The 14,110-nt window shown below is 31.2% G+C and overlaps 2 protein-coding genes across 2 annotated transcripts in view; one reads left to right on the plus strand and one right to left on the minus strand.

The window, feature by feature from the left end:
* Positions 1–525, plus strand: part of LOC149880068 (uncharacterized) — a 1,633-nt gene extending 1,108 nt beyond the window's left edge. Inside the window, exon 3 of the mRNA XM_090070470.1 lies at positions 1–525. This exon is cut by the window's left edge and continues 161 nt beyond it. Coding sequence (XP_089926596.1) covers positions 1–403 — 403 coding nt within the window. The 3' untranslated portion in view covers positions 404–525.
* Positions 526–9,421: 8,896 nt separating this feature from the next.
* LOC149880069 (uncharacterized) lies at positions 9,422–12,400 on the minus strand. The gene is made up of 2 exons (XM_090069901.1): positions 12,256–12,400; positions 9,422–11,855 (listed from the first exon to the last, which is right to left on the minus strand). Exons 1-2 carry the CDS (start codon positions 12,332–12,334, stop codon positions 11,602–11,604), a joined length of 333 nt encoding a protein of 110 aa, XP_089926027.1. The 5' UTR covers positions 12,335–12,400; the 3' UTR covers positions 9,422–11,601.
* Positions 12,401–14,110: the final 1,710 nt, after the last annotated feature.

Below are 14,110 nucleotides of genomic sequence, written 5' to 3' on the forward strand. Positions count from 1 at the left end.
TATGTCGGGAGGCGGTCTTGGTGACGAAAGACGTCGTATTCCACCTGTTGTAATTGGCAGTATGTCGGGAGGCGGTCTTGGTGACGAAAGACGTCGTATTCCACCTGTTGTAATTGGCAGTATGTCGGGAGGCGGTCTTGGTGACGAAAGACGTCGTATTCCACCTGTTGTAATTGGCAGTATGTCGGGAGGCGGTCTTGGTGACGAAAGACGTCGTATTCCACCTGTTGTAATTGGCAGTATGTCGGGAGGCGGTCTTGGTGACGAAAGACGTCGTATTCCACCTGTTGTAATTGGCAGTATGTCAGGAGGCGGTCTTGGTGACGAAAGACGTCGTATTCCACCTGTTGTAATAGGCAGTATGTCGGGAGGCGGTCTTGGTGACGAAAGCCTTATTGAATGAAGATTAAAATGTGTAGAAGAATTTCATGTTTGAAAAATTTCGCATCTAAAATACACAAATATTTTTGAAACTTTGTTGAAGTACTTATTGAAAATATATGAAAATATATTTATATACGTAAACATGTATTTGTTATAAAAATAGATTTCAAATTCCCGCTTCCATATACATTAAGGTAATTAAAGGTTTTGATAAAATAGCCAATGTCTATTTTAGAAAATAATTAAACTCCACGGACTTCTGCAACTTTTCAAATCCATTTATCAGGATTTCAATAATTATTAGCTAATAATAAAAGTTGGAGAGCAAAGCAGGCATCAGACTTATATATCAGCGACATACCAAACTTATACTTACATTTCAAAATGCCTATTGTAGCATTTGTAGTTCAATGTCTGTCCGAATATGTTACATAAAATGGTAGTACAGTCAAGATAAGAGATTTTCATATCTAATCTTGAGTGTAATGTTATTTGTAGCATCTTCCCAGCTAGCCAGCCCATAAGGTATCCGGTCGGGCCGCAGGACGGGACCTGTACTGATAACCCAGGTGGATCCCACCGGCTTTTGTCTGCAGGATCCAGACGGGACCCGTCCGGGATTTCCGCCAAAAAACACAAACGGGACCCAGACGGTATTCAGCCAGGATTGCTAACGGGACCCTTACAGAACCCAGTTGGTATTCAGCTTGGATAATCCACAAGAATCCCACATAAATCCCAGGTTTTGTAGGTATAACTATAAATTATTACTACTATCATTACTATCATTATTATTTTCATTGTTACTATTACTATTATTATTATTGTTATTATTATTATTATTATTATTATTATTATTATTATTATTATTATTATTATTATTATTATTATTTTTATTATTACTATTATTATTATGATTATTATTACTAGCAAAAAGCAACCCGTAATACGGGTTATGGTCGGTCTGTTAATTTATGGTTGCTGTTTTCCACAATTTAAAGTTGCGAAACCATTACTAATACCCTTTTAGAAAAACGCCTTCAAATTTAAAAAATTAAACCATCTATAAAATTAAAATAAAAAGTATGCGGAGGTAAAATAATTTACCAATTATTTAACATTATTTGAGAAATTTAAAACTGACATATGTCATATCAGTGAAAGGCAGAACCATTTTCCTCGACATTACCAAGTTCAAAACAATACGTTTTTAGTTACTGACAGAAAATAATAACACATCATCATGCTTTAAATTGACGAAAAAAGCTAAATTTTTGTTATATTTTTTATAACATGAACTTTAACTAATAAGAGTAATATAAAGCGAACGTTAATTATACATGAATTATTAATTCTTTGGTATCCCCTTGATACATTTTTCTTTAAAAAAATAAATTGTCTTTAAAACGTTAAATGCATAACTAAATAAATTAAGAGCTATTGTCTGAGAAATCTAGGCAAAGTCTGGAAGTGATGTCTTCAAACTGTACTCATTTTTAGATATTTTGTAAAAGATAATGAAAGTAGGCCACTGGTAATTTTTTTTTCTAAAATTTTTGTTAAATTCGGAGATATTGGGTCCCAAAATTTGGCCCGTTTTGAGAAAATTTTGCGCATTGAGTGCAATTGCTACTTTTAGGAGTAGTTTTAGCAACATGAATATGACAGAAACATTTCTTTTTAATTTTTTTGCTAATCTGGGTAGATTTCTACAGTAAAAGTAAAAATTCAACAAGATTACATTTTCAATTGTCTAGAAATCGTGGTCCGAAACCACAACATTTGAAATTTTACCCTAATTTTGAGCTCTAATATCTCTTAAGGCCAATACTTACACATAGTTTTTTTTAGGTGTTTTTGAAAGACACTAAGACATACATTGATTTTTTGGAACAAAAACCATGTGCATGCAAGGACCTGGGAAGAAGTAACCTGCCAAAAATCACTTTTTGCGTTAAACGCGCTTTGATATATTACCCATAATAACCGTGGCCTTAGGTCCACCATGAACAGTATAAGTTATTTATTTTCCTTAAATATGCATCTTCAAATATCTGAAAAAAAATCTATGTGCTCGGGTGATAAAAAGCCTACAGAAGTCCTAGAAGCAGCCTTATTTTGCCAATTTTTTAACTAAAAAAAATACCCTAGCAACGGTATAGATATACTTAGCAACGGCTACTTTACAGCCTTATTAATTAGTACTGCTATTAAAAATTTTAGCATAATACTTTTTTATAAAGGAACTGTACAAGAGAACTTGAAAAAAAATGCATATAGCTTATAAAATAAAAACAAATAAAATTATATATAAATAAATATAATGTTCTATCTAATATAATATATTATATCAGGTAGAACATTGCATTTATATATATATATATATATTAGGGTGGTCCTTATTCATTACAAAAAAAATTTTCTTCAGTTTTCTGACGGGGCACCCCCTTCAATGGTTGACGTTTATGAAAAAATAATTGTACTGAAAATTTTATTTGAAAAAAATACATTTTAGGGGTCTCTACCGCAGAGTTTATATCTATAAAAGTGCCCAGAGAAGGCTCATATGCTCAGTATTCTACAATATGAATGATTAGGACAAATATGATCACAGAGCACAACATTGCTTTATTGAAGCACATTTAAACAACTGTTACAGTATTACATATTGTAATTATTATTGTCCTTCTGTGTTGAGACTGCCAAAGTGACAAAAACCGTCTAGTTAGTCCATTGCCAGGGTATTCTTCGCTCGATCAGGAAATCGCTGGCGGTACTTCTTTACAATTAAGAGAAGGCACTGTTTCTGCTCCTCATCGTTTGTGTGCACTTGTTGTATTCGTCCATTAAGGCAACTCCACGTTCTGCTATGTCATTCACAACTCTCATACTACTGACAGTGTTCTTCGCCAACTGATAGTCAGCATCTGCAGACCAGATCTTCACATCTTTGTTGAGGAAAGTTGACGGTAGACCAGTGATGGTGAAGAATCTACGACTGCTCTCGGTGACAAAGTCTTCCAAGTTCTTGGAGCTCACCAGCGTAGGATCAACAGTTATCCTCTTCAAAGGATATTTTGCACCCGGTGCTTGCAGGGCACTGACCATCAGACGTTTAGTGTCATCGGAGACTTCGTCATCAAAGAAAGCCAATGCAATCAGTTCTTCTGACAAGTACCACAAATGTCCTAAAATTTTCTTCATTGCGATCTGAGAGACTGCTTGATTCTGTGCCTTCTATTTGTCGATCTCCTTGATAAGCTCGAGATCAACACGAGGCGAAGATGGCGCTGACGGCGCTCTAAACCAGGTCTTGACATGCAGAGTCACTGTGAAAAGACACACGTCTGCTATTCCCTTCTCTTCTATCTTTGTCATCTTGAACTGGCTTCTCAGCATCCATATTTTCAATGAATAAATAGCCTTGGCCATCCATCTGGCTCGATGCAGTCCTGCCGGAGCTTTGAATGAGCATCCTTGAGATGGAACGCCTCCCAGAAACATTATTGTCAGCTCTAGCAGTTCGCGATAATCATCACGAGGCTGAAACTGTTGCAGTTGGTTTTCAGCAAATGCAATAATTTCATTTGCAACACTGGAAACGGCACTGTGCACGATGTCATTCGAACTAGATGCCTGAAAGTTTGACCAGTCAATGATTTCCCAACTGCTTTGAAACCTTTTAAAAATCATAATGTCTGGACCCTTTGAAGGGCCAAGAGAAAGAGTAACCATTGCCTCTAAGACTAATTCTAAAATGTGATGACGGCAAGCAAACCAGAGCAAATCTTTGTCAAACTTCTGCTCCAGTAGGATGCAAGCACCATTTTTTGGACCACTATTGACGGAAGTAGTGTCGAAGCACACGCACTTGACTTTATCAGCTATGCCCCACGCTACAGTTACATCATAAACAGCTGTTGCTGCAGCTTCTCCAGTTCCAGATGGCAGCTTCGGTACACAAAGAAGTTGGTCAACTCCTAGTCCAGACACGAGGATTGGGAGCCGGTCCACAATTTTTTTGCTACTGATATCTTCCAGCAATTTCTCATCCCAGTGTATTGTTAGTGGAACTGTTGGCTTGAATTCTGCTTTCAAGTTCTCTGCCATTCTCTGCCTACATTTCATCCTTTCTCTTCGAATGGACGATCGATTGATATTAAACTCTACTGGGTCATGACCGAGGTGCTGCAGTGCTGGAGTCAGGACTAGTGCAGCATTTCTATCACTGACCTTTGCCATATCCAGATATACTGCTAACTTGTCATTCAGTATTTTGTGTGTGCCACGTTTACGTTTAGTTCTCTTTGAAGTTGTGGTTGATGATGGCTCACCAAATGCTTCATTATCATTACCAGACTCCTGTTCGCTTTCGGAATTCTGAAGAATAGCTTTCTCCTCTCTGGCCACTCTCTCCTGTTCTTCTCTCTCTTTTCTTCTCTTGAAGTTTTCTTCTCTACTGTGAACATCTCTTTCTCTTTTGGCCATGGCTTTGTCAACACTTCCCATCTTACCACGTCGTCCCGCCTCACGCTGAGCTAACAGGAACTCCCTGTCCTCCTGCATGCTAATCATCTTCATGGCGTCCGCATGAGCAATGTCAAAAAGACTCTCTAAGCCATCCTTCCATTCTTCTTCCTTCTTCAGTAGACTTTCAGAGCGCTTTGCTTTATTTTCCTTATTTTTCTTCAGTTTGTCATATTCATGGAACAGACATTCAACTTTTTCAACAACGTGTTTCTTCAACCGTGTTGGGATGCGGGCTTTAGCCCACACTTCAAGAACGTCATTAGTTGTTGAATGTGATGCTTCACGAACGGTCTGTTTGGTGGCCTCTTTGTAATAGAAGAAAAGTGCCATGACTTCCTTCTTTGACGGTAACTTTGTAGAGCTGAGAATTTCAGACATTTAACCTATCAGCCACAACTCAGTTTCTCGTCTTGTAGTTGGTTTCGAAGTCCTACAGCAAGCATTGGCCATCTCCCTTAAAATAATAAATTTTATTTGTTACCATCCAATTTAATTATTCAAATTATATGTAATTTCTAACAAAAACTTATAGAGCTTAGAAAACTAACTGACAAAACTTATGTTATGCAATATAAATAAACAACAATGACATATGAAAACTCTGACAAGGTCTAAAACCAATAAATAAAATACACAATTATGTGCATAAATGAAAAGTCAAGTTCGATACTATGGCACTCAGGCAATTGATATTAATTAACAATTTAAAATGGATTTAGCACAGCGGATCGGTCATTCTGTCTGTTTTATAATAATTCATTGTTAAATCAATATAATTTGGCAAATTAATATTTAAGCAAAAATAAACAAAGAAAACACTCACTTTTGATCCAGTATCCACTAGGTCAGTTGTTACGGAAGTTTCCCTGAGAGAGTCAGTAGTCACTTATTCAGATTCATCAAATATTATTGTTATATTGAGTGTCTGTCAGTGTCTGATTATAAATGGCTGACAGTTGGTGAAATGCATTCTGGATAATTTAACAATAAATAAGTAACATCATATTGATAAATTATGCAGGCGGTATAGTGTGCAGTGAAAGAGTTCACCAGCATAACAACTAGTGACATGCAGCCACGGAACCCCACATGATACTTAACTATTATATATGTGGTAGGGACCTCTAAATGTTTTCAGATTTAGCTGATTTTTTTTGTGAATTTTTTATGCATGCATATAAACAAAATTCAAGGGTGCCCTGTACAAAAATCAAACTTTGAAAATTAAGGACCAGCCTAATATATATATATATATATAATATATATAGTATATATATATATATATATATATATATATATATATATATATATATATATATATATATATATATATATATATATATATATATATATATATATATATATATATATATATATATATATATATATATATATATATATATACTTGGTACATACCATGGTTTACTTGAGTTACATAACATAAATTTTTTTCAGTAGTTTTCAGTAGAAGAATTAAAATTTGTTAGTAAAAACTGCATTTTTTTAATATTAGTCAATAAATAATTAACAATAAACAAAATATGTCAGAGAGCAAGGATAAAGTCACTCCTTATGAGAAATGCATATATTTTGATAAAGAGAAGACTTCTTGTGATCCTTTTAAGCGTTAGAACAAAGATGGAATCTTTCAAGTTAATGAATTAACTGCTGACATAACTAATCTTTTACAAGCTTTAAAGGTATGAATAGTATTAGAGTATTATTTGCTTTTTTATTAAAAGAAACAGGATTTCTTACTCCATAGGCGGAAAATCTAACGTTACTGTTTTATAGCTACTACCGACAAACCAGTGGAATGAAAAAACCTTGATTGAAAGCCGACTACAAGCTTATCTTTTACGCTATGACTCATTATGTGCGTACTTTCGTTTTTCTTTTGGTATTGGCTGGAAGCAGCCAAACAGTTGTCAACACCAAAGACATGAATTTTAAATCAGTAAAAAAGCACCAAAAATTAGATCCATCCCTTTGAACACCCTTGCTGCTTATAATGAAAAGAATTTATCACTTCCTGTTGGAGCCGTATTTTGCTTCAGCCACCTAAAACGTATTTCTACAGGTAACAATATTGACATGTTAGAACCAGCTCCAACACCAATAAAGTCTTGCTTTCCTGCTGATGACATATATGTTCCAGATAGAACAATCATTTCAGATGAAACTATCAAAGAATCAAAAAAAGCAGTTAGCTCTTTGTGTGAATCATTTAGAGCAAGTCCACTGTTCTTTAAGATAAAACAAGTTCACCAGCAGCTGAGGACAATTTTAAAGCTAAGTGAATATGTGACAACTCAACAAACTCGATCATTATTCTGTAGGCAAGTAAATGAACTTTATATTTACAAATACCCAAAGTATGTATGCTAAAAAATGTGACTTTTTTTTTTTCTTGGGGCTTGAGATATATATTTAGCAATTTCCTTTATCCTTCAAGTGTAATTTTTTAGATTGAGTTAGCAAAAAAGAACAGGAAGGTTGGCAACCACTTTTTGTGAAGAGGATAACTTAACTGATGATGTGATTGATGAAACTGTTGATATGAAAGTGCACCTGAAAACGAAGAAGGTGATTTAAACAACGATATTCAGTTGATTGCAAAGGAGTTAGCAGCTGATTTTCAAATTGGTGATTGGATTATTGTTCCATACTTTATGCAATGGTATCCTGCAATAATTAAAAATGTAAGAAGTTTTAACACTAATATCGTTGTTTTGTGTATTGAGATCTATTACAAAATTATTCGTTTATTAACCATATTAACTAATTTCAAGGAATAATTAGGAAGTAGCAATGATAAGACGTTACTTTACCTCAACCATTAGGTCAATGATGATGGTATATATGTTTCTTGTATGGAATTGTCTGTTACACCTGGAAAGAACTGCTTCAAGTGGCCAACCAAAGAAAATATTCTCGCATGTTCGTCTCTTGACGTTGTTTGTAAGATTGATGCACCAACACCAACTAATCAAAGAGGAGATTATTTAATCTCAAAAGACGATATTGACAACGTGGAGATTCAGATCGGCCATTAATAAATTTATTATATATTTTTCTTAATTCTTAGAAAACTGTATTTCCCATCAGTTTTAAACGGAAAAACAATCTTGAAGTTTTATGGTTCTTTCTTTCATAAAGTTAAAAAAAAAATTTTTTTTAAGTTCTCTTGTACAGTTCCTTTATAAAAAAGTATTATGCTAAAATTTTTAATAGCAGTACTAATTAATAAGGCTGTAAAGTAGCCGTTGCTAAGTATATCTATACCGTTGCTAGGGTATTTTTTTTAGTTAAAAAATTGGCAAAATAAGGCTGCTTCTAGGACTTCTGTAGGCTTTTTATCACCCGAGCACATAGATTTTTTTTCAGATATTTGAAGATGCATATTTAAGGAAAATAAATAACTTATACTGTTCATGGTGGACCTAAGGCCACGGTTATTATGGGTAATATATCAAAGCGCGTTTAACGCAAAAAGTGATTTTTGGCAGGTTACTTCTTCCCAGGTCCTTGCATGCACATGGTTTTTGTTCCAAAAAATCAATGTATGTCTTAGTGTCTTTCAAAAACACCTAAAAAAAACTATGTGTAAGTATTGGCCTTAAGAGATATTAGAGCTCAAAATTAGGGTAAAATTTCAAATGTTGTGGTTTCGGACCACGATTTCTAGACAATTGAAAATGTAATCTTGTTGAATTTTTACTTTTACTGTAGAAATCTACCCAGATTAGCAAAAAAATTAAAAAGAAATGTTTCTGTCATATTCATGTTGCTAAAACTACTCCTAAAAGTAGCAATTGCACTCAATGCGCAAAATTTTCTCAAAACGGGCCAAATTTTGGGAACCAATATCTCCGAATTTAACAAAAATTTTAGAAAAAAAAATTACCAGTGGCCTACTTTCATTATCTTTTACAAAATATCTAAAAATGAGAGCAATTTGAAGACATCACTTCCAAAATTTGCTTATTTTGCCTACATTTCTCAGACAATGGCTCTTAATTAAAAATAACTGAACATTTGACCATTACTATTTATGGCACTAATTAGACCATTTTTATATATGGCCTCTTTGTTTCAACAGTTTTTAATAAACGGTAATTTGCTAAAAATTCCTTTTGTTACTCGAAATTTAATTCTCTTAAATATTTTGACACTAATAAAGGACCTCCCTTCCCCGTTTTTGCCTTAATTGTGGTCAGGAGAATAGAGCTATTTTTATTAAGAGTAATCAAGTTTTTGATGAAGACCTTTTACCAGAATAATAAAATGTGAAACAATGATTTAAGAATTTAACATACATAAGAATTTTTTCTTTCCTCAAAATTAAGCTAATTAATTAGTTAAATACCTTATAAAATTTAAGTAACTCGATATTTGACAAATGCGCAAAACAACAATATTCACCCCCCGTTTAAAAAGATCCCCTAAGTTACGTACAACAAATATTATTAGGCATAAAATAGAGAAAATTAAAAAAAAATTGAACTAATTGCATAAATTTATATCATTTTAACTGACAAAAGTTTACAATAAAAGGTTATCAGGTTTTCTTTTTATAAATCGTATAAATGCGTCAATCGTAAATCTTAAAGAAAAAAAAAAAAACACATAAAAACCGAAAATCGATTTACCTATTTATAGTAACCTATTTTGACATGGCAGTTAATATAAACATTTATCGAAAATGTAACTATAAAATCTGTTTCGAAGTGCAAAGGATTAACAATAATAAAATAAATTTAAAAAAAAAAAATCAAATTAAGATATTAACTGCATTTTTAGCATAATGTTGGCTTTGAGTAAATAAATAAATGCAGTAAGTTCCAATAATGAAACTACCTATTATTCATTTTTAACAAAAGACACCAAGGTGAAGGTAAGCCAAGCAGTCTATCAACACAAAACATCACAACAATAACACATAACAATAGAATATTTACACCCTTGATCCTAAAATCCAGCGAAAATAACAAACCAAATTAAAATATGAAAGGCAAAAGTAGAAAACCAATTTAAAGTTAACTATATATTTATCTTTTTACTAAACATATAACTACATAAAAGTATATTTGTTTTTATATTCAATATTAGTTATTCAATTACTTCAAATTTAGGACTTTAAAACACTCTAGATTTAAAGATCAAGGTTGCATACTCTCCCATACACATTATGCTAAACATTAACAGACATTATTGTGTTTCCAGAATAATTAAAAAAGGCTAGACAACACAACCTAGCTCTAAAGCAGTAAAACCGACTGACACTAAATGCTACCAAGTCACACCTCTGCTATAAGTACACCACTTGGCTGGCAAGGTTATCAATCTTGCTCAATATAATGCCAACTCCACCACTTTGAAAACATGGAAACAACATAATTTAAACATATATTCAGCTATAAACAAATATGGTTTCATATAACACATATAAACATATTAAATGACAGGTATATTTATCAAAAACTATGAAAAAAATATTAAAGTAATAAAAAAAATATAACATTATTTGTGTAACACTTTTTACCTACCATACCTTGAATGAGATGTTTATCAATTTTGAAAAACAAACTATTAAATGCCCTAGTTCTTGAACATGCAACATATAGTTGACCATGAGAGAAACACGGTTTTTTGAGATATACCCGAACTCTATCAAATGTTTGACCTTGAATTTTATTAATTGTCATTAAATAAGCCAATCTGACAGGAAACTGACAAAACTGACAACGTTTCAGAACAAAAGGTAAATTAGAATCTGATGGAGCCAACTGAATTCGAGGAACAAAAACCCATTTACCACCAGAAACACCCATCAAAACCTCTGCATCAATATAATTATTTTGAAGAGCACAAACTTTCATTCGAGTACCATTACATAACCCAGCTTTGAGATCTAAATTTCTAAGTAGCAAAATTACACAACCAATTTTCAATTTTAAACAATGAGGTAGCATACCTGAAGGAGTTAAGCTGTTCAAAAACTCAACAGGAAAATTATTTCTTTCATTAAGGTCATCAGTATCAATTTGATCAGCACTTAAATAAATTTTGACCTCACCCGACAGACATTCAAGCACTTCTTCATTGATAATGAATCAAAATTAGTTGGTGTTAAAACCACGCGTTTAGAATAATCATTTTGATCAGCATCTCCTAAAATCTTTTCAACAACTGATTCATTTTCTCTAATAATGCACTGATTTGGTATTTTAATGCATCCTTTAAAAGGATCCTCCTCTTTGACAGGTATTGCTCCATTCCCAAGTTTTAGTAGCCATTGGGAAAATTCACCTTCCCCATCTTGTACTCTCATATTTTCAGTTAATGCAAACTTCTGCACCCATTGCCAATGCAAAAAACATTTTACACACAATTCTACTATTTCAGCTGGTTGTGTTTATACACAGCTATTAGAAGTGGAATTGAGCGGTGAATGAAATCTTCCATCATAATAGGTTTGCATGTATTCCAGAGATGTAAAGGATTGTCAGATTCACAAAAGGTCAAAAGAATTGAAAACAACTGTCTAATTTGCTTAGGCGTACGTGTTAAAACTGCCTCAGAGAGAGTATTCTGCCAGTCAGTGCCATCTTACAACAATTCTTTCAAAACACATGCTTCACGAAACGTTTCAAGGACAATACCATTAACAGTACGCACATCCTCTCAAGATGTTGCTCCTTTTGCTTGCAAAAGTAACAGTTTAAGAAAAAACAATTCTCCAGTTGGATTAACTTTATACATTCTTACTATCACCTTAGTACCACCCCTTTGTCTAACCTTCCATTTACAATGTTTATCATCAAATATAAAGTGATAAGGAATGTCTACATAAGAATAGCAATGTGCTCTTTCATTTTCAGTATTTAACTTAAACACATTGAGCTGCACAATCTTAAGCCATTTGTTCTGCTCCTTCTCTAAAATACAATAATTGATTTTCAGGTAGATGTTTACCAAGTCACAGCACTTTGAAAACACGGAAACAACATAATATAAACATATGTACCAACTATAAACACAATAAATGTGTTTAAATATGTATATAAGGTTAAATATATTCCTTATATACATACTTAAACACATTTTTAAAACAATTATATAACACACATTAACACATACACAAACAGTAAAAAAAACACTTCACATTATTATAAAAACACATTGATAAAACAACTATAAAGCACTTATTACAACATACACATACATACCAAAAAAGCATATATGCAAACAATAAACGTGTGCAAACAAAAATTTTAAAAATGATGCGAGAAAATTTAAAAAGATACAAAATATATATTTACAAACAATACTCTTTACCTTCTTTTTTTTCTTCATAAGAACTGTAATCCTCATAACAAAATTTAATCTTTTCATACAATAACATGTGACATGCCATGTCAGTGTAGGCACAAAAGTTTAATTTACTTTTCTAAATTTTCTAAAAAAGAACAAAAATAGTTAAAAGCATCACAGAAATTTCAATGTAGTAATAACCATTTTATGGAAATAGCATTAGTATAGCTTTAAATAACATACATGCCCCTATTTTCCTTCTAAAAAATAAGATAATAAAAACAAAACTGCAAAAAGAAAAACTAAAACAAACAAAATATAAACGATTTAAAAAATTAAAATCCTGGTAATACTGCAGTTAAGCGGCGTAAAATAATTTTTAATTTTCGCTTGATTAAACTCTGCGATGGTGAAAATGAAAAAAATTATTGTTGCTGAAGATGAAATCTATTGTTGCTGAAGATGAAAACTATTGTTGCTGAAGATGAAATCCTGGCTGAACCACGTGTGTTGCTGGCTCCAAACATTTAAAGAGTTTCCAATGTTTTCGGCGTTTCTATCTTGTGTGTCTCGTCAGTATCCTCTGTAGTTGATAAATAAAACGGCTATTTTCATAGCCACATATTTTTTTAAAATATTTTAGCAAGAACAATAATTGTAGTATCCTATATTCCATAATTGTAATATGAAATTTGTCTAAAACAAACTAAAATTATACAATTATAAAATATAAAAATTTATATTTCTTTACATAATTAATAATGTAATAAGTAAATATTAACAATATAAATGATAAAATAATTAAATATTAACAATAAAAACAAAAAGCAAAAATATTAAACAAAAAAGTTTTTAAAAAATAACTATTTTGAAATTTATCTACTTTGGTTTTTATAATTATTTTAAGAACTTTTAGCCTCTGCGAGCGAGAGCGCTAAAAGCGAAAATTAAAATTTATTTTACGCCGCTTAACTGCAGTATTACCAAAATCCTTTCTACTTTATCTAATAAAAGTTTAAATCCTTTCTACTTTATCTAATAAAAATTCAAATCCTTTCTACTTTATCTTATTAAAATTTAAATTCTTTCTACTTTATCTAATAAAAATGTATATATAACCATTTTATATACTTACTTCAATTATAAGATGATCTTAACGATTATTATTTATCTTCATATGATTCTTTATGCAATATATCTAAACTAATAATTAAATTCTAAAAGGAAGAAAGTTTTAACTCGCTTGATGGATCTTTCTCCTTTGGCAGCGTGCATTTTAAGAACGCGCTCTTTCAAAGCCTAGTAATTAATGACGAAACGACGACATTAAACATTAAACATTAAACATTAAACATTAATTTCTGTAGGAATTATATTATGATTATATTATATTATGATTATGATTATATTATATTATGATTATTATCATTATTGTTGTTATTGTTATTATTAATAATAATATTATTATTTATATTATTAATATTATTATTGTTATTATTATTGTTATTATTATTGTTATCATCATTATTATTATCATTTTTATTATTATTATTATTATTATTATTATTACTATTATTATTACTATTATTATTATTATTATTATTATTATTATCATTATTATTATTATTATTATTATTATTATTATTATTATTATTATTATTATTATTATTATTATTATTATTATTATTATTATTGTTATTATTATTATTATTATTATTATTATTATTATTATTATTATTATTATTATTATTATTATTATTATTATTATTATTATTATTATTAGTATTGTTATTATTATTATTATTTTTATTATTATTATTATTTTTATTATTATTATTTTAACAGCTTTTAGCAATATATTTCACAGGAGGTTTTTCTC

The sequence above is a fragment of the Hydra viridissima genome, unplaced genomic scaffold (assembly GCF_058129835.1).
Source record: "Hydra viridissima isolate aposymbiotic clone 2 unplaced genomic scaffold, HvirCarnegie_v1 scaffold_13, whole genome shotgun sequence".
Lineage (NCBI taxonomy): Eukaryota > Metazoa > Cnidaria > Hydrozoa > Anthoathecata > Hydridae > Hydra > Hydra viridissima.

Bases quoted from the DNA above. Each gene is read 5' to 3' on its own strand.
- LOC149880069 (XM_090069901.1), bottom strand. From the start codon at position 12,334: ATGGCATGTCACATGTTATTGTATGAAAAGATTAAATTTTGTTATGAG. The intron at 11,856-12,255 runs GTAAAGAGTATT...ATTGTATTTTAG, and splicing joins TTATGAAGAAAAAAAAGAAG to AGAAGGAGCAGAACAAATGG.